Source organism: Antechinus flavipes, chromosome 1 (assembly GCF_016432865.1).
Source record: "Antechinus flavipes isolate AdamAnt ecotype Samford, QLD, Australia chromosome 1, AdamAnt_v2, whole genome shotgun sequence".
NCBI lineage: Eukaryota > Metazoa > Chordata > Mammalia > Dasyuromorphia > Dasyuridae > Antechinus > Antechinus flavipes.
The window spans coordinates 455,300,486-455,325,657 of record NC_067398.1 but is presented as its reverse complement, the minus strand read 5'-3'; the positions used below and the strand labels follow the sequence as shown (position 1 = coordinate 455,325,657).

Below are 25,172 nucleotides of genomic sequence, written 5' to 3'. Positions count from 1 at the left end.
TGTAAGCCATTCTCCCACTCTTTTTCAGGGCTGCTCATATATTTTTTGGTGTCACCTGGGTCTCTCAAGAAGCTGTAGCACACACAGCAGCCCCCTCTCAGTAAACTGTTTTGATGGTTAAACCAGGTTGAGAATGACCAACAGGCCTCAAACCCATTGATTGGTAAGTTACAGGGATGTCTACTCTAAGCATCTGGAGACCTCTGTGGGGGAAGGAGAACAATTTGTTCCAACAGTGGAAGCAGCTGAGGGCTTGGTCAGACATCAAAAATGCCAAGGTTATCTACTTTTTGTCCTGACACTGGATTTTGATGACTCTAGATGAGAGAATAAGGCTAACTAATTTGTGCAACTCTTCTTCACTTAAATCTGATTTATAAGCAAGTCAAGACATCATCCCATAATGTCACCAATCTCTTTAGAAAATGAAGGGCAAACAACAACTCTCACTCTGATGTCCTTTTAGTTTGGGGGGAACTAACTTAGCTGACAGCCTTCAGGAACCCAGAGTCACCCCTAAGCCACAAGGAGACATCAAACATGGACTTTTGTAGCTTCATTTAAGTTTATTATGTAGACAAATTGAAATGTTATATTTTTTGCTATGTATAAGCAGAGAATCTTAAGAGTTGGAAAGGATTTTAGTGATCATCTAGTCCAATTGGTTCATTTTAAAGATGAGCTGAAAATTAAGACAACTCTGCAGTACCACTTCACACCTCTAAGATGACAGGAAAAGATGATAAATGTTGAAGGGATGCGTTGTTGGTGGAGTTGTGAATTGATCCTACCATTCTGGAGAGCAATATGGAACTATGCCCAAAGGGCTATCAAACTGTGCATAGCCCAGCAGTGTCTCTAAGGATCCACATGTGCAAAAATGTTTGTGGCAGCCCTTTTTGTAGTGGCAAGGAACTGGAAACTGAGTGGATGCCCATCAGTTGGAGAATGACTGAATAAGTTATAGTATGTGAATGTTGTAGAATATCATTGTTCTATAAGAAATGATCAGCAGGATGATTTCAGAAAGGCCTGGAGAGACTTACATGAACTGATGCTAAGTGAAGTGAATAGAACCAAGAGAATATTGTACACAGCAACAACATTATGTGATGATTAACTGTAAAGGATGTGGCTCTTTTCAAAAATGAGTGATGCAAAGAGGCATCACATATAGAGAAAGGACTATGAGGTCCAAGTGCGAATCAAAACATGGTATTTTCACCATTGCCTTTTTCTTTCATTTTCCCCCTTTTGATCTGATTTTTCTTGTGCAGCATGATAAATGTGGAATATGTTTAGAAGAATTTAGAAGAATATTTACCCTATATTGTGTTACTTGCTGTCTAGGGGAGGTAAGGAAGGAAGAAAACTATGGAATACAAGATTTTTCAAGGGTGAATGCTGAAAACTATCTTTGTATGTATTTTGAAAAATAAAAAGTTATGCTTTTTGGTTTTTTTTCACTTTTCCCCCTTTTTGATCTGATTTTTATTGTGCAGCATGATAATTATGGAGATGTGTATATAAGAAGTGCACATGTTTAACATATTGGATTGTTGTCTAGGGGAGGGAGAAGGTGAGAGAGGAGAGAGAGAAAATTTGGAACACAAGGTTTTGCAAGAGTAATTTGTTGAAAACTATCTTTGCATATATTTTGAAAATAAAAAGCTATTTTTTAAAAAAAGTCATTATAAAAAATAAAAATGAGCTGAGCAAGAGCTGAGGGATGATGTACTCAAGATCATACAACTCTGGTGTCCTTACTCCCAGGCCAAAGCTCATCCCATTATCCCACTATTGTATACCAGGTGACTTCAGAAATTAGATAGAGAACTCTGGTGTATTTGGAGACAAATCCCAATATCCTCTCCAATGTTGATTAAAGTCTTTCTTCTTTGTGATAGAATCTAGACCATAGTTAAGTGGCTAATACATATCCAATACTCTTGAAATCTCTACAAATATCAAATCAAATCTGTTGCCATACCCTTGGTTCTGATGATAGGACAGTCTCTGAGTTAGTTCTCCTGATGTCTAGCACTAATATTTCAAAATGGCAGGCATTTAAAATTCTGGCTTAGTCAGCTAGATAATTAATTGTGTACAGAAGTGAAAGATAATGGGTACATATAAAAATCAGTCTTTTCAGGTAGGATCAGACTTCTTATAAGAAGAGAGGTGCCAAGGAAGACAGAGAATAGGCGTGTACTAACGCAAACTCTGCCTGCTTTGCAAGTTTGCTTCAGGCAGTCTCTGTTGCTAATATTTGTTTTAATTTGGAAGAGAAAAGAAACAGTTGAAATCAAAGAAGGGTAAAAGATATGTTCTATTATAGTAAACACATATGATAATGGAAACTAGAGAAAACATTCACCTTAATTTAAGTAAGTGGAAATGGGGGGGGGGGAACCAAGCATTTGGATATTTACATAAAAAGAGAGAAAAGAAGCTTTGTAAGGAAGAAAGGAAAAAAAAAAGATTTTTTTGTCATTTCTAGTTGTTTGCATAGTACTCTTCCAAAGCCAGCTTATATATATGTTTGATAACAGCAGTTGAGACATCAAAATATGATATAATAAAAAGAATTGAATTACACTGTTTGAAAAATCTGGGTTTCTAAATTGTCACATATTTAAGCAAAGAGCAGTGATATTTGGGAAGACAAGAAGGTGGAAGAGAAAGAGAAGAAGGAAATAGAGAATAAAAAAGAGCAGAAAGAGAAAGAAGAGGTGGATCAGGAGAAAGTAGCTTAAGGAATTTACACATCTCAACAACAACAACAAAAAAACTTCCTTTCTAAAAAGGAATGTCATTTAAAGGATTTAGACTGTCAAACTGCAGGGTGAAAAATATTTTCTGTGTGAGATAATTTGAGTTCCCTAATCATTTATGTATCTTTAAAGCTTAGGATCAGTACTTCTGTAGAATAATTCTCCTTGTGAAGAGAAGTGGCAAGTGATACTGTATCATCTAACCACTTCATGTTAATATTTGATTTTATTATTTTATGTTTCTTTAAAATGCTTCAAAGGTACTGAAGGGTATTATTATTTAAATAATTCATCTAAATAATAATTTAAATAATTTTCAAAGTTAATGTTAGCCAAAAGTAAGTGAAGAATTAAGTAGGAAAATGTTTTAAAACTAAGATCCTCATTGTACACAGCAACAAGATGATTATATTGAAGAGGGGACCCTGAAACTCAATGAATTTCAGGACTGAGCCGACCACACCTGGATAACAAGGATGAAATTGTTTGTCCCTCAGGGTGGGGTCCCTCACTGAGGCAGAGTTGAAGGAGATTTTCTCCTTTAAGGATTTTTAGAGTTTCGGGGTCCCCTCTTCAATATCATGATCAATTCAGATGGCTATGGCTCTCTCCAATAATGAGATGATTCAGACTAGTTCCAATGATTTTGTGATGAAGAGAACCATCTACACCCAGAGAGGGGACTGTGGGAACTGACTGTGGATCACAACATAGCATTTTCACTTTTATTGTTATTGTTTGCTTGCATTTTTTTTTTCATTTTTCCCTTTTTGATCTGATTTTTTTTGTGTGCAGCAAGATAATTGTTTAAATATGTATGCACATATTGGATTTGACATATATTTCTACCATGTTTAACATATATTGGACTGCTTGCTATCTAGGGGAGAGAGTGGGGGAAGGGAGGGATATTGAAACACAAGGTTTTGCAAAGATTAATGTTGAAAAATTATCCATGCACATGTTTTGAAAATAAAAAGCTTTAAAAAATAAAGTAGTGGATCATCACAAAAAAAAAAAAAACTAAGATCCTATAAACGTTTACTAATATAAAGAAATCTCAGCTGCATGCTCTTAACTAAACTAGTATAAATGGATATTTATTTAGCTCTAAGGTTTGCAAGAGTTACACATTATCTTATGTAAGACTGAGAAATTGAAGGTGAAACAAATTATAAACCTGGATAATTTTGACAATATTAGGGAAGTTCAAAAGAGGGTTAATTTTTGGAGGATGTTGACTTTGAGATGACCCCAAGATATCTAATTCAAAATGTCCAATACTACTGAGAGACAATGCTCTTAATATTCCCATTTCACAATTGACATAACTGAGGGAAGCAGTGATTAAGTGACTTACCTAGAGTCACATAGCTAGTAAGAATCTGAGACTAGATAGAAAGATTTTCTCTTTCTGACTCCATACATAGTATTCTATCTGCTATACCACTTGACTGCCTCTAATATTTTATTGAAGTGAAATTTTTATGATTGTCTTACAAAGGAAACTAGTGACTGGAAACTTCTTAACAGAAGTATTATATTGGGCATAATGCTGTATAGAATCATAAAGCACCTAAACCCTAACCCTTTTCATTGCAGGCATCCTCTTCCCTTTTACTCTCATCTACTATCTGAGAAAGCAATACATTTCACTTGGGAATCTCATCAGCTCCCAGAGATTCAAATAACATCTATATGAAGACAATTCTCAAATCTACTTCTCCTACCCTAACTTCTCGGCTAACTTCAATATTCCATCTCCAAATGCCTTTCAAACATCTCTAAATGAGTATCCAGTAGTTTTAAACTAATATGTCCAAAATGAACTAATGTGTCCAAAATGAACACCCAGAGAGGGGACTGTGGGAACTGACTGTGGATCACAACATAGCATTTTCACTTTTATTGTTGTTCATTTTGGAGTTCATTTTGGACATATTAGTTTAAAACTACTGGATATTCATTTCCTCCAAACCCCTCCTTCTTCCTAACTTTCCTCAACTCCTCACTCTTTCTCACCCCATTCCATCCAATCAATTGTCAAATGCTATTGTTTCTAGTTTTGCAACATCTTTTCTATATGTTCACATTCTTTCTCACATTCCCCACTCTGCACCACCCTGGCTCAGGTCCTTATCAGCTCATCTTGCAAAATGATCTTGCTTTAAATCACTCCTCTAGTACAATCTCCATTCAGCTAGCAATATGATCTTAAGTTCAGATTTGATTTGGACTCTGCAATGCAGGTTAAATGGTCTTCCTGATTTAAGTTACTCCTCCAATGCAATCTCTTTAAAGACCCCTATTCAATAAATTCCAATGGTTCTTGTTATCTCAGGAATCCTCTTCCTCTGTTTTGCTTTTAAAGTCCTTCATAAATCTGGTTCTTTCCAGCCTTTTCAATCTTACACCTTATTCCCTCCTCTCTGCTCTACACAAACAATTAACACTGTCTTTGCTGTTGCTTGCACAAGTAAGTAAATTCCCCAATTCTGTACATTTTCCCTCTCAAGGTTTACATAGCTAGTAAATGTCTGGGATCATATTTGAATTCAGATCCTCCATATTCCAAGGCTGGCATGCTATCCATTGAGCCACCTAACAGCCCTCTATATCTATATCTATGTCTATTTATATACACACAGACATACACACATATGTTTTTAAGGCAGCTAGGTGGTACATAGCTTTAGATCTGAAGTCAGAAAGACCTGTGTTCAAATAGTCTCAGACACTAGCAATGTGATCCCTGTTTGTCTCAGTTTTCTTGTCCGAAAATTGATGATAATAATAGCACCTACCTTCCAGGATTGTTGTGCTCAAATGAAATCTTTGCAAACTTTAAAGTGCTATATAAATATAAACTTTATGTTAATTTCTAATGTATGCAATGTCAATCTATTATCTTCTACTAATCCCTTGACCGACTTGAAATATTATTTCAATCACCAAATTGTTTTGTCAGGAAAATAAGAAAGAGCCTTACTGCCAAGGATTGAAGAGTTCTTGGATCAAAAAGAAGCTTTTCACCAAGGGGAAGCTTTTGACTCTCAACATGTAGCTCTCTGAGCTCTCCTAGTCCTTCTAAAGACTCTACTACAGCAATGTAGTTGCCACCCAGGTACCTGCAGAAGAAAATAAAAATATACATTTTGAAAATATAATTCTCTGGAAACTAGTCTTCAAAATTGCTGATGAAAATTCTAAATAAATTTCCTACAGCATTCATTTTGTCTTGTAGTTTGAATATTCTATCATTCTACAAATATTTAGAGTTAATACTCATCATCTTAGTCATAAGGACCTCATGATATCATCTTTGTCCTTTTGAAACTTTCTTCATTTATTTGGAATGGGTACCTTTAAAAAAAATCATCTCTTTTAGGTAACTTGTCTCAAGGTCTAATAACTTTTCCAGACTGTAAGTAGTTTTTAAAAACCTTAACCCATATTGTGCTCCTTACAATTTTATTTTTTCTCTTATAGTTAAGGGTTCAGCTAAGTGAGTTAATATTGGCCTCTTTTCTAGAAAATTCAAATACTAAATCAGATTAGATTCTTCTTTTATTCATTCAGTACATACTTTACAGAAATATTTTTTTTCTAGTTGCATATTATTATTCAGAGAAATTCTTCCAGTTTATCTAATTAACAGCCATAAGAATAGCATGGCCTTCTCCAAATATTTTTGAATGTAGAACTTACCTAATGTATCTATTTTTCCAAATGAAAATGTAAGAGTCTTGTTATAAAGTTAGTGTGACCTGAACAACTGACCCAAAATATTAAGTTGAAATGTTCATATTAGTTATTAAAATCTGGCCAAAAGGCTATCAAACTGTGCACATTCTTTCCAGCAGCATTTTTACTGGGTCTGTATACTAAAAAGATCATAATAAAGGGAAAAAGATGCACATGAATAAAAATATTAGGAGTAATTTCTTTTTTTTTTGTAGTGGCAAGGAACTGGAAACTGAGTGGATGCCCATCAGTTGGGGAATGGCTGATGGTATATGAATGTGATAGAATATTATTGTTTTATAAGAAACAATTAGCAGAATTATTTCAGAAAGGCCTGGAGAGACTGACATGAAATGATGCTAAGTGAAGTGAGTAGAATCAAACGAACTTGTACACCACAACAAGATTATGTGATGATCAACTCTGATGGACTTGACTGTTTTCTTTCTCATGGTTTTTCTTTTGTTTTGATTTTTCTTTCACAACATGACTAATAATGAAAATGTTTACATGCATATGTGTACATGTATATGTATAATTGCTTGTTGTCTTGGGGAAGAGAAAGGTAAAGGAAGGGAAGGAGAAAAAATTTGGAACTCAAAACAGTTACAAAAATGAATGTTGAAAACTATGTTTACATGTAATTGGAAAAATAAAATACTGTTGGGGCCAGGGCAAGGAGTAATCCTTCCATTAAGCTGCCTTCTCTGTAATTCTCCTTTCCCTGTTGAGTGAAATTTTATTTCTCTAGTCAAGTTTGTGTGTGTCTGTATTCTTTCCTTCTTTGACCAGTCCAATTAAGGGTGAAGTTCAAGTATTAGCACCACCCCACCCCATCTTCTATCTTTGTTTGTCCATATGTCTACTACTTAATTATGTGAGATAAAATTTCCCTAATGGGCCTTTCCCTTCTTCAGCTCTCCTCACCCCTGGCTCCAGTGTTTTCCTGTTCCCTTCTTTCTATTTTTCTCTTAAGATCATCAAGTCATTATCAAATTATGAGCATCCTTTGACCTAATACCACTACTAGGCATAAATCCCAAAAGATATTTAAAAAAAAAGGCCCCATATATACAAAAAATTTTATAGCAGCTCTTTTCTCAGAGTAAAGAATTAGAAATTGAGAGGAAGAATTGGGGAATAAATTGTGGTATGTGATGGAATTTTATTGTTTTATAAGAAATGATGAGAGGGTAGCTAAATAGTGTAGTGAATAGAGCACTGGCCATAAAATCAGGAGGCCATGAGTTAAAATCTGGCCTCAGACACTCAACACTTATTAGAAGTAAAATGTACTGTATATAAAATAATAGCAATATTGTGGGATGATCAGCCATAAATGACTTTGCTATTTTTGGCAATACAGTGATCCAAGACTACTCTGAAGAATTTATGATGAAAAATGCTATTCATAACCAGGGAAAGTACTGATGTGTCTGAATATAGAATGAAGCATAATTTTTTTTTAAACTTTATTTTTCTTAAGAATTTCTTTTTTTTTTTTTTTGAGGGGGGATATCTAGGTTTTTTTTTGCAACTTAACTTTTATGGAAATATTTTGAATAACTTCACATGTGTCTTCTCAATGGGGAGATGGGGGAGGAAGGGATAGAATCTGGAAATCAAAGTTTTAAAAACAAATGTTAAAAAAAATTAAAAATTGTTTTACAGGTAGCTGGGGAAAAGAAAATTAAATAAAAAAAGGGAAAAAAAGATCATCAAGTCATAATAGAACCACTTCTAGGCCTAGTCTAATCAGACTCTATGACCTTGATTATAGAGTATCATTTCCCCACATTTGAACATAAGCACTTTATGCTTGTTTAGTTCTTTATAATTGTTTATTTTTTTTTACCTTTATATGTTTCTCTTAACTCCTCTAACTTAACTATACAGTTTCTATGCTTTTCTGCTATTTTTTCATTAGGAATGCTTAGAAATTATCTACTTTATTAAAAATACATTTTCCCCCTGTAGAGGGAAATACTGTAGGAGAATACTAAAATTTCAAGTTAGCTAAATTAATTCTTGATTTATAAACTCTTTATCTTTGGAGATAGCCAGATATTTCAATGGATAGAGCACTGAGCCTAGAGTTAGTTAGGAAGACCTGAGTTCAAATATGCCTTCTCATATCCAGGCAAATAACTTGCATCAGTTTCTTTTACTGTAAAAAATATGTATAATAATTGCACCTTTCTAGCAGTATTACTGTGAAAATCAAATGAGATAATAATTGTAAAACACTTAGAATGGTTCTAGTACATAGTAGACATTATAAAAATGCTTATTACCATCTTTCTCTTATTTGGAATAGTATATTCTAAGTTCTCAGCTCCTTCATAGTGAGAGTTATTTAACTGTGTGATTCTAAATCATATTGTTCCTAGGTACCTGAACTCTTTCTTTTTTGGATGCTTGAATTTTTTTTTTTCACTTGAAAATTCTTTCAGGAAGTGATTGGTAGATTCTTTGCATTTCGCCCTCTGATTCTAAGACACCTGGACAATCTGCCCACCTTCATTAAATTTCATGATATAGATCTTGAGGATCCCTTTTTGATCATAGCTTTTAGGTGATCTAATGACTCTTTAGATTTTTCTTCTATTTTCTAGGTCAGTTGTTTTTGCTACAATACCTTTTTTTATATATTTTTTCTTCTTTTTTTTTTTTCAGTCTTGATTTTATTTGATTATTTGTTGTCTTATGGAGTCACTGACTTCTCTATGGTATATTCAAATTTTCACATTTGCTGCTAAGACAAGGGTTTATATCTCTTTTTTCAGTATATATCTATGTTCCCTAGTCTAAAATGCTACCTCTAGGCTCAAAAGCCTGTCTTAATCTGCCTGGATCTGAGACCCAGAACTAGATAGCAGGTAACAAAACTGTCATTTGGCAGCCCATTGAAATACCCTGGTTTAGGTTTGTGATCCCCTCTTACCCAGTTACACAGCCTCTCCCTAGCCTGGAAGATTCTGCATGGCCATTCCTGGCCATATCCCAATTGTCCACAGACTCTCTCTTTTTTTCTATGCCTATTTAGGCAATAGGGAAGAAGCCAACAGACCCTATGCTTATCTTTGTTTTTGAGATCCCCAAGAATATGTTTTAAAATTTTTTCAATATTAATTTTTTTAAGATTTTAAATTCCAATTTTTTTTCTCCCTTAACTCTCTTACTATCCTCTTCCCCAAGAGAGCAAGAAATTTGATATAGGTTATATCTACATCCCCAATCATTTTAAACATATTTCCATTATCAGTTATCTTGTGAAAGAAAAATCAGAACAAAAAGGAAAAATGAGAGAAAAAAGCAAACCACAAAAAAATTAAAAATAGTATGCTTCAATTTGTATTCTGACACCAAAGTTCTCTCTCTGGATGTGTTTGGCATTTACCATCTATTGAAATTGTCTTAGATTACTGTATTACTGAGGAGAGCTAAGACTGTCATAGTTGATCATCACATAATCTTGCTTGAATGTTCTCCTGGTTCTGCTCATTTCACTCAGTATTTGTTCATGTAAATCTTTCCAGACTTTCCTGAAATCAGTCTGCTTATCATTTTTTATAGAACAATAACATTCCATTACATTCATATACCACAACTTATTCAGCCATTCCCCAATAGTTAGACATTCACTCAATTTCCAATTCCTCATTACCACAAAAAAGAGCTACTTTAAAACTTTTTTTGCACATATGGGCCCTTTCCTCTCTTTTATGATTTCTTTGGGATACAGACCCAGTAGTGACAAGCTTGGATCAAAGCGTTTTATGCAGTTTTATAGCCCTTTGGGCATAGTTCCAAATTGTTCTTCAGAATGTTTGGACTCTCAACTCACCAATAACGCATTAGTGTCCCAGTTTTTCCACATCCCCTCTAATATCCATTATTATCTTTTCCTGTCATCTTAGCCAATTTGATAGGTGTGAGGTGATACTCTCAGTGTTTGAATTTTTGCTTCTCTAATCAATAGTGCTTTGGAGCATTTTTTTCATATGGCTATAGATGGATTTAATTCTTTCACCCCAAAATTACTTCTTCATATTATCTGACCATTTATTAACAGGACAATGACTTGTATTCTTATAAAGTTGATCCCTGAGAACATAGGGATTTAAATTGATTTAATTTGGAAAGACTTATGCAGTTTTTCCTATAATTTCTCTATCTCCTCATATTGGGCAAAAAATGTTGGCCTCCAAAAGCTAAAAATTATCTTCATTTTTGCTTATGATTCACTGATATGAAAGATGACCAAGTGTCCTAATAGCATTTATTGCCTTTGTACAAAGAGTAAAACCCATGCCAACAATTTCTTTATCTATGTTTCTCTATTAAGGAGCCTATAAGCCATACTTTCATTCAGCTCTTGGTTTCATTTATATTGAGAATGTCAATATCAGTATTTATATTGATTTTATTTATTGACTTCATTTATATTGTTTCATTTATTTCATATATTTCAATATATTCAATATATTTCACATATTGGTTTCATTTATTATTGAGAATGTCAATATGAATACTATTCAGTACTTCCAGTAGAATGTCAACTAATTGGTCAATAGACAAACATCCCACATCAAGACCACCAACAGTTAATGTCTATAAGAGGTAATATGGTATAACATAGGGCCCTGAATTAAAGACCACCTGAATTCAGGTTCTGCTACTGATACGCAGTAACTATATGATCATGAGCAAATCTTTAAAATTATGAATCAGAGATGGGGTGTCAATCTATATCAGCAGTGAGAGTTTCCATACTGAGAATTTCCCACACTGAAAAAAAATTGTACCTATGGGCTTCTTCTCTCAAACAACATTTTAATGTTTATAGATAATTTTAAAGCCATGTGATTTTTTAGTACCTTCCTTTAAGCACTTTGACATTGTCACTGCAGAAGAAGGAAGACCCCACACAAGAATCTCCATATACTCTATGATCTAGGAACTGCCCTCTTTGCTGATCTTTGCAAAAGACAATCTCTCAATTCTCCAATTCTTTTGCTTGCTGTGGAATGCTCTCCTTCCTCATCTCTATCTCCTGACTTCTCAAGTTTCCTTCAGATCCCAGTTTTAAAATCCCAAATTCTGCAAAAAGCTTTTCTTGATCCCTCTTAATTCTAGTGCCTTCATCTCTTATTGGAGGCATTTATTTCTAATTTATCCTGTATCTATCATGTTTCTATATAACTGCCAGGATGTCATTCTCCCCATTAGACTGTGAGTTCCTGGAAAATAGAGATTTTGTTTTGCCATTCTTTTATCACCAGCATTTAGCACGGTACCTGGCACCTATTATTGTTTAATAATGTTCAATCACCTCTGACTCTTAAATGACCACTTTTGGGTTTTCTTGTTAGAGATATTGTAGTGATTTGTCATTGCCACTTTCTCCAGGTCATTTTACAAATAAGAAAACTTATTTCCTTGAATTCCTATGAATATAGGAATGCAGTGATTTGTCCAGGGTCACAGAGTTGGTATCTGAGGTTGATTTGATTTCAGGGCTAGAACATGCTAAAACTGCCAAAGCTGCTGTTCTAAGCTTCCAGTACCCAAGGTCACCTCCAAACCACAATGAGGAATTGAAAAGTATTTGTATGTATTTTTGATGTAAAAATCATGTTTGTTGAATTTTTCATTAACTCCAAAGTAATGAGGCAGATTTATATAAATAGTGGGATAGATGTTGACAGTATCATGGATTTGGGAGTTTGAAAGACCAAGCAGCTCCCACCTTGATTCTCACTGGCCTATATAACTTATATGATACTGGCTTATACGACTTGCAGCAAATTACATTACTCTTTTGTGCTTTAATTTATATAAATAAAATGGGAATAATAGTACCTATCTAATAAAGTTGAATGAAATAAGAGATAAAATGCTTTGAAAAGTATGGAAAGGGATAGGACTATTCAGTGGACCTGTTATTTCATTAGTATAGAGAACTCCTAAGTGAAAAAAAAAAAAAAAACAACCTATTTTAGAATTACCAGTAACTAATGGAATTTGTTTGTTTTTGCCTTTTAAGGGCAACAGGAGATATCACCTAGGGATTTCCTTTAATAAAATGGTGAGGAATAAAACTTAAGAATTTTAGGAAGATGCTTAGAGAACTGAGAGTTTAAGTTAATTGCCTACAGGTGAAAGGCAGGATTTGAATATAGGTCTCCAAGACTGGCTCCCTATCCTTTATACCAAGATTCATCTAATAGCAGATTTTAGAATTCTATAAATAATATCAGCTCCTTGGGAGCCACAAAAGAAAATCATTTTTGTTATATGCAATTTAGTTTTAAAATTAAAAATTGGAATCATAATAATGGATTATATATATATGTATATAAAATGAAAATTATCTCTGCATTTATGCCTGACTTTCCCAGAGATAAGTATTACCACTCAGAAGTATGGTTAGGTCTTCAGGAAGCTCCATCAACTGTTTTAAGTCATTATATCTATATATGTAAAAATTGAAGTTTTCGATTAACAGAAAAATAAAAAAAATCAGCACTTACAATTTCTCAAGTTTCTTCAATGAGCTGAGGTTCTCTATACATGATATGCAGTTGTTCTGTAGATATAGGTGTGTTAGATTTGTTGCAAAACTCAAATTATCAATTTGGCCAATGTTGTTATCATACAAATATAAAACACTGAGATTTTTGCATAGAGAGAGGTCATCCTAGAAGAGAAAAATTTTTTTACAGACTTTACTTGATCAATATTTACTTTATTTAAAAGTTCTTTACATGTTTTAAAAAGTACTCTTTTTAAAGATTTAAAGTACTTCAAGGTACTTTTAAAAATAGAGTATTTACTTAATCATTTAATCATGTCTTATCAAGTAGCACATTCAGAAGTTAGAACATTTTGAAACAATGAGCTTAGATTATGTTAGACAAGATTTTCCTAGCACTAACACTACTCCTTAAATACAAGTTCTAGTTATTCTGAAGCCTGCTTTCAGCCCGATTCTCTCTAGAGAGCTCCAGAGAAGAAATAATGGCAGTTTTGGAGGGTAGAGAGGATTAATAAGGAGAATGGAAGTTGTAATTTGGGAGAAGAGTACATTTGGGGTTAAGACATATCTGTGTATCTGAGTAGGCAGGAGCAAAAAAAAAGAAAAAAAGGAAAATGGATCAAAGCTAATGATAAACTTCCCATTCTTTAAAATTCTTCAGAGTAGCAAAACTAATAACACAATTCTACCGAATATTATCTTGGTATAACTCTTGGTACCATGTCCTAGGTGGCTCAGTGGATCAGAGCATCAGCCCTGAGGTCAGGAGGACCTGAGTTCAAATGTGGCCTCAGACACTTAACACTTCCTAGCTGTTTGACCCTGGGAAAGTCACTTAACCCAATTGCCTCAGGGGAAATATCTATCTATCTATCTATCTATCTATCTATCTATCTATCTATCTATCTATCTATGTATCTATCTATATAAATGAGATTAGAGCGAGCTAGAATGGACTTCAAGAGGCCACGATAATAAATGAGATTGTTCAGGGCCACAAAGATAAGAAGTTTCAGGGTATGTAATATTTCTAGGTCCCTGTCACCAGGACCATTGCTTCTTCCCCTATACTAGGCTTTTAGGCAGGTCCAAAGAGGGAATAAGCTTGCTGCAAAGTAAGGGGGGGGGTGAGTGTGGAAAAGGGGTAGAGAAGGGGATTTATTAACAGTAATGAAGGGAGCTTGCTTTTTTGACTTTTAGGGGAAATGTGAGATCATATCCAAGAGAAGATTTTCCCCATTAAGATAGAGAGGAATAAAAGTTACCATCATTGTCATGACTCTGTGGTACTCAAACCAGTGGGTGAGATACCCTAGCTATGGAAAGCTGACAAATGAAAATTAGAATGAAAAACTGCATATGTTAAGTCAGGCCAGGACCTTCATTGAGACATGCAACCAATTGAAAATAATGAATATAGTTAAGTAGATTATAATAGATCAAGCCCTTTCCTGACATCTTTGGTCATTGGTTCCCATCCTATAGTACAGGTTGATTACAGAGATATGTATTCATACCTTTACTATCCCAGTAGAGGTATCTGAATCCCAAAGTACTTTTGTGGGGGCAGAGTGGAGGGACACTATACTATGCTCAGTCAAGAATGTAGATGTTATTGTCTTCGTTGCTTTATTTTAAATTTCTGAACCAATTAAATGTTTTACCATTTAAAAAAATAAAACACAGTAAATTATAAGCTTGGTTATGAAGATAAAATATTGAAAAAAATGTACCTTATAACATCAGTTCCTAAATGCTATAATAGAATTTACATCAAAGGAAGAATTTTGCTTTATGTAAAAAATAAGAATTCTTACAATTATATCTATATTTCTGTTTGAAAAGTTTAGGTGAGTTATTTTCTTCAAATACTGTGTAATATTCTCCTCTTTTCGATTCTTTTGGTTGACACTCTTGGCAACCAGATCCAGTGTGAGTCGTACCATACTTTCTCAGTAAACTTTAATTCCAAGGTAAAATGAATTTGATATCATCTCAAAAAGCAATTGCAATTTTTCTTATGATTGGCTTCCTAAAACTTAAAAAGAAATGGTATTTAGACAAAACAATCTTAGGAAAATAAAATGTTTACTTACTCTTTGATATTTCCTTTAACAAAATTTTTATGGCAATATTTATATTGTTATAGAAAAGAAAGATATTGCTTATAAAATATATGTTTCCTCCTGTCTTAATCATCTATTGTATATGAGAACAACATTTTTAGTGTGGTGAATAGGATCTTTAAAAATATATATTTGAACTAACTCCCCTCTCTTTTTTTTTTCTTTTCTTCCTTTTTTTTGCTCTAGAAAAATGAGGCCTAAAGAAGTTAAATTATTTGATTATTTTGCCACATTTATTGTCCAATAAGAGGGGCTAGAATAATTCAATTATTTTTGTATATTGCTTTACAACTTATAAAATAATTAACATATCTTATCTCATTTGAATTCCATAATATCCTAGTTAGGTTAAGTAATTTAGCTATTAAATGTAAAGCCAGTTTTACATATCAGGAAACTGACACAGAAGTATCTTGCCCAAAGTCACACAACTAATAATAGATACCCTGGAAAATGTGTTGGATCTGAAGTCAAAAGCCACAGAGAACAAAATCTAGCTCTACTATTTATTCTTTATACAACCTTAATTAAATTACTTCATTTCATCCAACTCGTCCTGTACAACAAGAGAACTGTTCAGTTCTGCACACATATATTGTATCTAGGAAATACTGTGACATATTTAACATGTATAAGACTGCTTGCCATTTGGGGGAGGGGGTTGAGGGAGGGAGGGTTAAAGTCGGAACAGAAGTGAGTGCAAGGGATAATGTAAAAAAATTACCCAGGCATGGGTTTTGTCAATAAAAAGTTATAATTATTAAAAATAAAATAAAATAAAATAATTTTAAAAATAAAAAAAATAAATTACTTCATTTCTCCAGGTCTCAGTTTCAAAAAGTATAAAATTATCAGAGTAAATTAAATGACCTTTACATTCAACTCTAAATTCTGAATGACATGGTTGTGCCTGGGGCTTCTAACACTCAATGTAATAATCTTTTTCATTAAATTTCTGGTACCTTTAAGTTTAATATATATACTATGTAAGGAGCACACACCAATGAAATCAGGAATTTTTCGAAACACAAAAGTGCAGAGTAAGCAGTTCTTATTATGTTATAAAGTTGGCTTAATATGGAAAAGCCAATGATGAAATATGTTTTTAGATACACTATCCACATGTGCATTAATTTTTAAGATAACTAATTACTGTCAACCACCCAAGAAGAATGTCTATTTGGGCAATGACAATCCTATAGGGATTACTTAAGTGCTTTATAATATTCTTACTAAAATTGTAACAAAATATACAAGTTACATTGAATAATGTTCCAGGACATATCAACATATCAACAAACTAAAATCTTGAATATGTATAGGTCAACTTGTGACCTCAGTTACAGTGTAGTCTAGAAGGAAATTCAAGGTTCAATAAACAGCATTAGTTCAGAATAGAAAATAAACACTTTACACTCATTCCCTAGCAATATGTCTAACTATATCTCAAATATGCTATTTACATAACCTAAACATTCACATCATTAGAATATTCAGAATGTGAATTTAACCCCACCTTAATATAATTATGAGCAAGTCCTTTCAAATAATAAAATCTCCATCATAGACCTATGGGGATTTTTAGTCAAATTTTCTCTTTGAGCCTTAGTAAACAACTTCTGCTTGTGAAGCCTTTTGCATTTATTTAAAAAAAAATTATTAATGGTTATATAATGAAGTTTCATGTCAAAAAGGCATAATTTGTAGTTTTTCATGGTAAGGGTTATTCTAGTGGCATATGGATCGGAGTCCAGCTCTCTCACTTTACAGATGTGGAAAAAGGCACAGAGTGGGTGTAAATTACTCGTCCAAGAGCAGGTAGGGGAACGGCCTAGACTTGGGACCGGGTGTCGGGGATTTTTCCAGGTTATCCCCAGGAGTTTCTTGGGGTTCAGGGCCTGGAGAGAAGCGTGATGTTCGGGGTGGGGGCTCCCGGGAGTTCCCCTTTCTCCCGAGGGACCTTTTACTTTGAAATCTTCGAATTTTGCTTTGCAGCCCCATAGTCTCCTCTCGATCCCTCCCCTCTCCCCCTCACCCCGGCTCCTTTCCCACACTCGCCCCCCTCAGCGGGTCCAAAAGCCTCTCAAGACCACATCTTCCAGCGGTCCTCACCGGACAGCTCCCTCCTTCCTTGTGGAGGATTCTCCGTCACGCCGAAAACTTCCTCGAAAGCTTCCTCCGTCCTAGGCCGGGACGTCCCACACTCCCAAGATTTGTTTGTTTGTTTGTCTTCTCCGGAACAGAGCTCCAAGGGTACAGCCGCCGCTATTGACGCAGAACTGGCGTGTTGCCATGGAAACAGGACGCTAACCTGCCGGAGCTGATCCCTAGCGAAGGCTAAATGGATATCGCTGTTCTCCTCGGCTTTGGCTCAGTCTGGAACCTCTCTGGTCATCATGACCCTGCGGCCTCGAGGGAGGCTCTCAAAGCAGACGCAGGGAATGAGTAAGCTGTTTGCTCTCGGTCATTTGTCTTGCTCGCCTCTTGCGGTTGGGAACGAACGAGGTAACAAGAATGAAGTTTCTGAAGCGCTTTCCTTCCTACAAACTTCAGAGGTCGGGCCGCCAAACCCGCTACAGGATGAGTAAAGTGAGGCGGAAGGAACGTAAAGGATTAGTTCGAGGTCATACCTGAGCTAATTAATGTGTCGGGGCTAGCATCCCGAGATCTCTAGATTGATCTATTGAATTTCTCAACAATTCAGAGTGCTTTCCACTTACAAAATAAAAAAGGTCACAGACGGTGTGATCACCAGAAAGGATATCTTCGGTAACTATGACCTAGATCCCTATTTTTTCCATCTCTTTAAAATATTTATGAAAATCAAGATTCCAGGGTATCATTAGGATGGGAATTCTTTGAGTTTTTTTTCTCTTCCTTCCTTCCTTCCTTCCTTCCTTCCTTCCTTCCTTCCTTCCTTCCTTCCTTCCTTCCTTCCTTCCTTCCTTCCTTCCTTCCTTCCTTCCTTCCTTCCTTCTTTCTTCCTTCCTTTCTTCCTTCTTCCTTCCTTCTTCCTTCCTTCTTTCTTCCTTCCTTCCTTCCTTCCTCCTTCCTTCCTTCCTTCCTTCCTTCCTTCCTTCCTTCTTCCTTCCTCTCTCTCTCTCTCTCTCTCTCTCTCTCTCTCTCTCTCACTCTGTCTTCCTCTCTCTCTCTCTCTCTCTCTCTCTCTCTTCCTCTCTCTCGCTCTCTCTCTCTTTTCCTTTCTCTCTCTCTCTCTCTCTCTCTCTCTCTCTCTCTCTCTCTCTCTCTCTCTCTCCCCCTCTTCCTTTCTCTCTCTCTCTCTCTCTCTCTCTCTTTTTCTCTCTCCCCCTCTCTCTTTTTTTCTCTTCCTCTCTTTCTTTTTTTCTTTCTTTCCTTCCTTCCTTTTTGTTGTTGTTTTTAGTTTTCATTTGCTTGTTGATTGACTGAAAATAAGAGGAGCAGTCAGGGTTTTTTGCATGCCATTTCCACCAAAGTTCAAATCTTCACAATATAATTGACTGCTATAAGAAAATTCAAGAATCTACTGGCTTTTGTTTGTTGATCGCCAATAAAAGCAAGTGAACAAAAAGCCCAACCCCACTCAAACATAGCAATATAGCAAAACAATCAATCAATGGTTCTTTTCAAAGAGATTTTTAACATGTATTCTGATATGACTCTCTGATATATGAATCTCTGATAAATAAAAGCATGGAAATAAGTTTGATGATCCTTCAATTATTAGTTTCAAAAGAAGCAAATGAAATTTAGAATTTAAAACATTAAAAAATTCTGGTTAAAGAGTGTAATTCCTGTCATAGAGAATATACTATTTCAAGTGTAAATCTAAGACAGATATCCTATAGATGTTGAAGTTGTACAAATGCAGTATCAATTGTGCATTATTGAATTGCTCAAGATTCCAGATAGCTGGCATTGGAAATGGGACCATGTCCACCATTGAAAATAGATCTGCCTATCAGCCTGCCCAGGAAAAACTAATAATGCATTTTTTTTCTTCCAGAATATTATGTAGTTGAATGGGCAAACAACTGAGTCAGTCAAACAGTACATAGATCTTGGAAAAGCATGGAGATGAGCATTTGTGAGATACATATTGTTAAATAGGAGAAAAGTGGGCTGGATTGCATGTGGAGGGTTGTACAATGCTTTTGATGACTCTTCTCAATCAGCTACTTGACAACAACTATCTTCAACCTCAAAATTCTTCTAGCGATACCCCATGCCTGTGACTCATGGAACACCAGTATTCCTGGAGGGTAAAACTTGCAAGTGAATGTAATGTTCTGGTTAGCTTTCTGGAGGTCTCTGGACCAGCCTTCTTTTCAGCAGAGTAATCACCATGAGAATGGCCAAGGATAAAGTCCAAAAGTCTTTATTGTCTCCTTCAGTCTTCCAGTCTGTGTCAGCAGTCTCAGCCAATCAGACAGTCAGCAGTCTGTACATCCAAATGTAATGACCTGCTTTCTAGAGCCCCCAATTGGGGTGGATTAAAATATAGTGTCCAGATTAGCTGAAGGCAGAAGGGTCACCATGAGGTTGGTCAAGTCTTCTCCTCTGTGGCTGAGTTTGTCCCCAGTTTATATACTTTATTACAATTACATCATTACAGTATACTGAGTATAAACCAATCATTATATCACTAGGGAACCATTATTTGTTGTAAGATTAAATCAATCATACTGAACTAGGGAACTCACATGTTAAACTAGATAACCATTGTCATATATTCCATTGAGTTAACAACTTGTTGTAGGACAAATCAATCATACTGAGTTCCTGTCCTTTACAAGTGACTTAGAGCCTGCTTTCTTATAAAATACTGTTTCTTGTTCCTTTTACTTTAAAATGTTTGTATTTCCTTACTGGGAGGAATTTAAGTTCCATTAAATCGCTCTGAGAAGCAGTATGGGTCTACTGTAGTCAGTGCAAGACTTAAGTACTAAGATATGGGCAAAACTTCATGCAGAGTGCTTAATAGCTGAATGATCATGTAAAGTCTTGAGTTTATTTTTTTCACTTGTAAATTAAGGATAATATTTGTATTGTATGTCATGTAGGGCTGTGAAAAGAGTGCTTCACAAACCTCAAAATATTATAAAAATATGAAGAAAACTAGGGGAGTGCAGCATATAGAGTATTGGTCCTAGAATCAATCAAATGTGACTTAAGGCAATACCTTTGTGTACTGGTGCAAGTCCCTTAATGTGTCAGCTTCAGTTTTCTCATCTGTTAAATCAGTAATCATACCAACCTCCTAGGGCAGTTGTAAGGATGAAATTTATACATACACACATTATGTATATGTGTATATATAAAATTTTAGGTTGGTGCTATTATATATATTTGTGTATGTATATAATTTCAAAGTAATTAAATAATTTTTTATCTAAGACTTTATGAAGACATAACTACATTATTATTTCAACAAAAATTTTATTTTCCTAGGCAAAAGCCTAGAAGTTGAGGTAGTGATATATATATGTATATATACACACTAAATCCTCTTACTGAAAATAAAAGGATTCTTAATATTTAAGTTTCTTAAAGAATCCCCATCCTAAGAAACATCTACTGAAACGAATTCTTTTGTAACATTGACCATAATAAAAATTTTTTTCTTGACAAATAATAAATTTTTTGCCTTTTGGTAAGAGACAGCATGGCATAGAGAACCTGAAATCATAAAAGCATTGATTCAAATGCAGTGTCTGACATTTACCAGCCATGTGACTTTGGGCAAATTCATTGAGCCTGCCAAGACCCTAGGTTAACAACTAAGTTTAGATGTATCTAGAGTTTGAGAGCAGTTTTCATTAATGTTTTATTATAAACATTATTTATTACAAAGTAAATATAGAAGAACTTTATTGACAATTCTAAACTACAATGTTTAATTTTTTCAATTTCAATTTTTCACTTTTTTGCTTACTAGTATTTCAGTTTTTTACCCCTAATTTCATGCAAAGATAGTTTTCAACATTGATTTTCGTAAGATTTTTGAGTCCAAATTTTTCTTACCTTCTTTCCTTTCAGTTTTCCCAGTGACCTTCCCAAAACAGCAGACATATATGTAGAGGTTACACATGCACAATCAAATTACACATATTTGCACTTTAATTATATTGTGAAAGAAGCAGAACAAATGAGAAAAACCACAAAAAAACCACAACCTCCCTCCCCCAAAACATAGTCATATCAGCAGCAAAGAGTGATAATTTTTTTCCTTACAACTAATTCTAATTCTTAAAATTTTTCTTCTCGTAAAAAAGCTAATATATCTAGTGGTGATAATGGGTGTCTGTTTTACGCTTGATCTTATTGAGAATGCTTCTAGTTTATCCCCGTTACATATAAAGATGCTGGTTTTATGTAGATGCTGCTTATCATTTTAAGGAAACATCTATTTTACTTAGATTGTTAGAATCACAGCATATTATTAGACAAAACAGCTAATTATTGCTTTAATTTCCTTTGTTGGTGGTGAGTTCACCTTTTTCATTTTTCATACTGGCAATTTATTTTTCTTTTGCTTTTAAAAAATCAAATTAACCAAATGTTTTTCTATTTTATTGGTGTTTTCATAAGGACAATTCTTAGTTTTATTTGTTAGTTTAGTAATTTTCTTACGTTCAATTTTATTAATCTCTCCTTTGATTTTTCAGAATTTCCAATTTGGTATTTAATCGGGGATTTTTAATGTATTCTTTTTCTAGTTTTTAAAATTGCATGTCCAATTAGTCGATCTCTCCTTTATTTAATTCATGTAAGCACTTAGAGATATAAAATTTCCTCTAAGAATTGGCCATATTCCATAAGTTTTGGTATGTTTTCTCATTATTGTTGTTCTCTTTGATGTAATTATTGTTTCTGTAATTAATTACTTTTTGTTTCACTCATTCTTTAGGATTAATGTAGTTTCCAATTTATTTTTACCCTATCTATGCCCCTTTATACAAAATTTTTATTGCATAGTGATCTGTAAAACCTGTATTTAATAGTTCTGCCTTTCTGCATTTGTGAGGTTTGATTGTCTGGGTCCATGTATCACTGAGAAAAAAGTATATTCTTCCTATTCTCAATTTTCTCCAGAGGTCTATCATATCTAACTTTTCTAAAATTTTATTCATCTCCTTAACTTCTTTCTTATTTTGTGGTTAGATTTATCTAATTCTGAGAGTGGGAGGTTAATGTCCCCCCATTAGTCTAGTTTTGCTGTTTATTTCTTGTAACTTACTTAACTTCTTTAAGAATTTGGATGCTATACCACTTGGTGTATATGTTTTATAACTGATATTACTTTATTATCAGTGGTACCTTTTAGCAAGTTAGTTTTCTTCATTTCTTTTAATTAGATCTCTTTTTGCTTTTGCTTTGTCTAAAGTCAGGATTGCTACCCTATGTCTACTTTTTTTTTTTCTTTTACTTCACTTCAGTTAAAACACATTATATTCTGCTCCAGCCCTTTCACCTTTACACTCTATGTATTTACTTCATATCTATTTCTTATAAATATATTATAGGATTTTGTTTTTTAATCCACTCTTATCTGCTTCCATTTTATGGACATGCCATTCATAGTCAGTTATGGTTACTGCATATTTCCCTCCAGTCCCATTTATACTTTTCTCTCTCCTTTTACCCTGTTCCTTACCACCAGTGTTTGCTTTTGATCTCTTCCCTCAGTCTACCTCCTTTCTATCAGCCTCCCCTGCTTTCTTCCCCCTTTCTCCTCCTACTTCCTTATAGGGTAAGATACATTTCTATACACAACTGAGTATATGTTAATCCTTTTTTGAGCCAAATCTGATGAGTACGGTTCAACAAAGTTCACCCCCTTCCTTCTTTTCCACTACGATAGTGTCTTTTGTGCCTCTTTATATGATATACTTTACCCTATTCTGCCTCCTCCTTTTCTCTTCTCCCAGTACAATCCTTTTTTTAATAGTATCACATCAAAGTCAACTTATACCCATAACCTTTGCCTATATATAATCCTCCTAATGGCTATAAAAGTGATAACAGTTCTCAAAAGTTACAAGTATCTTTCCAGGTAGGGATGTAAATAGTTTAATTTTATTGAATAATGTATTTTATTCTTTCCTGTTTGCCTTTTTATGCTTCTTGAGTCTTGTATTTGAAGACTGAATTTTTTATTCAGCTCTGGTCTTTTTATCAGAAAGTCAAAATATCCCCTATTTCATTATTTTCAAGATTAAGTTCAGAGAACCAATGAGACACCAATTACTGGAAATGATTGTTATGAAAAAGACTTTGTTATTTTAAACACTTCGTGAGTATTCATAAAATGTTTTGAGCTCTTAAAAATGCATAGTATTTGTCTGCTTAAGTGATTCCCATTTTATAACTATTCAATTTCTTGCTGTTATATAATACCAAATGAGAAATTTCAAGTCTTTTAAGATGGCAGGGGAACCTTAACTTTTTTTTGTGATGTGGATCTTTCTAATAGTCTGGTAAAGCTTATAGACTCTTTTACAGAATAATATTTTTAAATGCATAAAACAAAAAAACAGGATTACAAATGTCAATTTTATTGAAATAGCTATCAAAGTATTGGAAAAAGTTTATGAGCCCTAGACTAAGATTCTCTGGTCTATGGTCTTACTAACTGCAGTAAAAATTATTTCCTTAAAAGATTAGTTTTTTACATTAATAATGACATATGAAGTGAATACAACTTCCTTCTTGCTAGAAAAAATTCAGGTGGTGACAATTATTCAATGTGTGGAGGATAATAGAGTAATTTCATTCTTATAAATTATGCTACTTAGCTTTAAACAGATCGTAAGGTAATGGTCTAAATTGTAAACTTGCATAGGAAATGAAATACAAATTGTAAAGTAAGTGAGTACAAGTTATTAAAAAATAGCATGTAAGAATTTCCTATTAAGTGATTATATAAAAGACAAATGAAGATGATTATTAAATTATTGTGCCCAATGCAAAAATGAATTTGGAGATGAGCTCTGGTCAGTTGTAACGTTCAGAAAGCTTAATGTTTTCAATTACTTTCCATAACAAATATTCAGAATTTTATAGTAGGTATTCGAGCCTGATGTGAAGGCCTAGATTTAAAGTTAGCCTAGACTAAGTAATTCTTTGTTTATAGGTTTTAGATTATGAAAAAGAAAATACAACTGTAGCTCATCAAAATTGTACCTCTAAGGAACAATATCTTGTTCATTTAATCATTAGAAAGCTTAGTATAATCCAAAGAAAATATGAACACTGACATAGGGGACTCTCCAATTTGTGAGGCAGCTCCATAAATTCTGGCATCAAAAAGTTCCACATGTTGAAAAAGCAATTAATCACTTGTGTTAGCTATCAAGCTATGATTTTAGCTGTTTCCTCCAACAATTTCCCTAACACTATACAAAGTTCCTTATATTTTGATTTCTGAGGTCAACTAACTTAAATCTATCAAAAATGCTAATTCAGTAAAAATTTGGCTGATCTCAGTTTGCCATATTTACTATAAGTATTTTAAAGAGGGTCACACCAAATGTCTTTTAAAAAATTTAAATTTTTTAAAGGTTTGATAGAGGTTTAGAATCTTTGAGATAAATTAGCCAGTTTAGGAGGAGCCATTTATAATCTTAAAATGTCACTACTTCCTTACTAGTATGTTTTTAACTCGAAATGTGTTTAGTTTCTAGCAATCCATTCTGTAGTTTCCATGCTGAAAATATGCCAAAACTTGAGAATGTGCAATTAGGTTTTAAATTTTCTAAGTGTGTTTTGCAAACAGTGACAAAGAATTGATAGGATAAGCATGAAAAAATTGAACCAAAGTTATCTACTTAAATAATTTTAACAAAAATCTGAGCAGATTTGCAGTTCTCTGTATTTTATCTCAAAAAGGAACATGGTTGCCTCTCTTTGCTCAGAACAATACAGTATAGAATGAAACTTTGGAAACCAGACTGTATTCAATTTATTCATCTACAGCTAGATACAGTACAGACATCATTAGCAAAA

The 25,172-nt window shown here is 34.0% G+C and overlaps 1 protein-coding gene across 7 annotated transcripts in view; it reads right to left on the bottom strand.

The window, feature by feature from the left end:
- Positions 1-18,154, bottom strand: part of PPP1R42 (protein phosphatase 1 regulatory subunit 42) — a 52,509-nt gene extending 34,355 nt beyond the window's left edge. For 4 of the 7 annotated variants that reach the window (XM_051970093.1, XM_051970088.1, XM_051970092.1 and 1 more), the window contains exons 1-4: positions 17,298-18,154; positions 14,877-15,097; positions 13,055-13,221; positions 5,764-5,902 (exon numbers count right to left, since the gene is read on the bottom strand). In XM_051970093.1, the coding sequence (XP_051826053.1) occupies positions 5,764-5,902; positions 13,055-13,221; positions 14,877-15,005 (435 nt within the window). In that variant the 5' untranslated portion in view covers positions 15,006-15,097; positions 17,298-18,154. The remainder of the gene's footprint in view (positions 1-5,763; positions 5,903-13,054; positions 13,222-14,876; positions 15,098-17,297) is intronic. The other 3 variants (XM_051970090.1, XM_051970089.1, XM_051970091.1) reach the window with 2 other exon arrangements.
- Between the last annotated feature and the right edge of the window lie 7,018 nt (positions 18,155-25,172).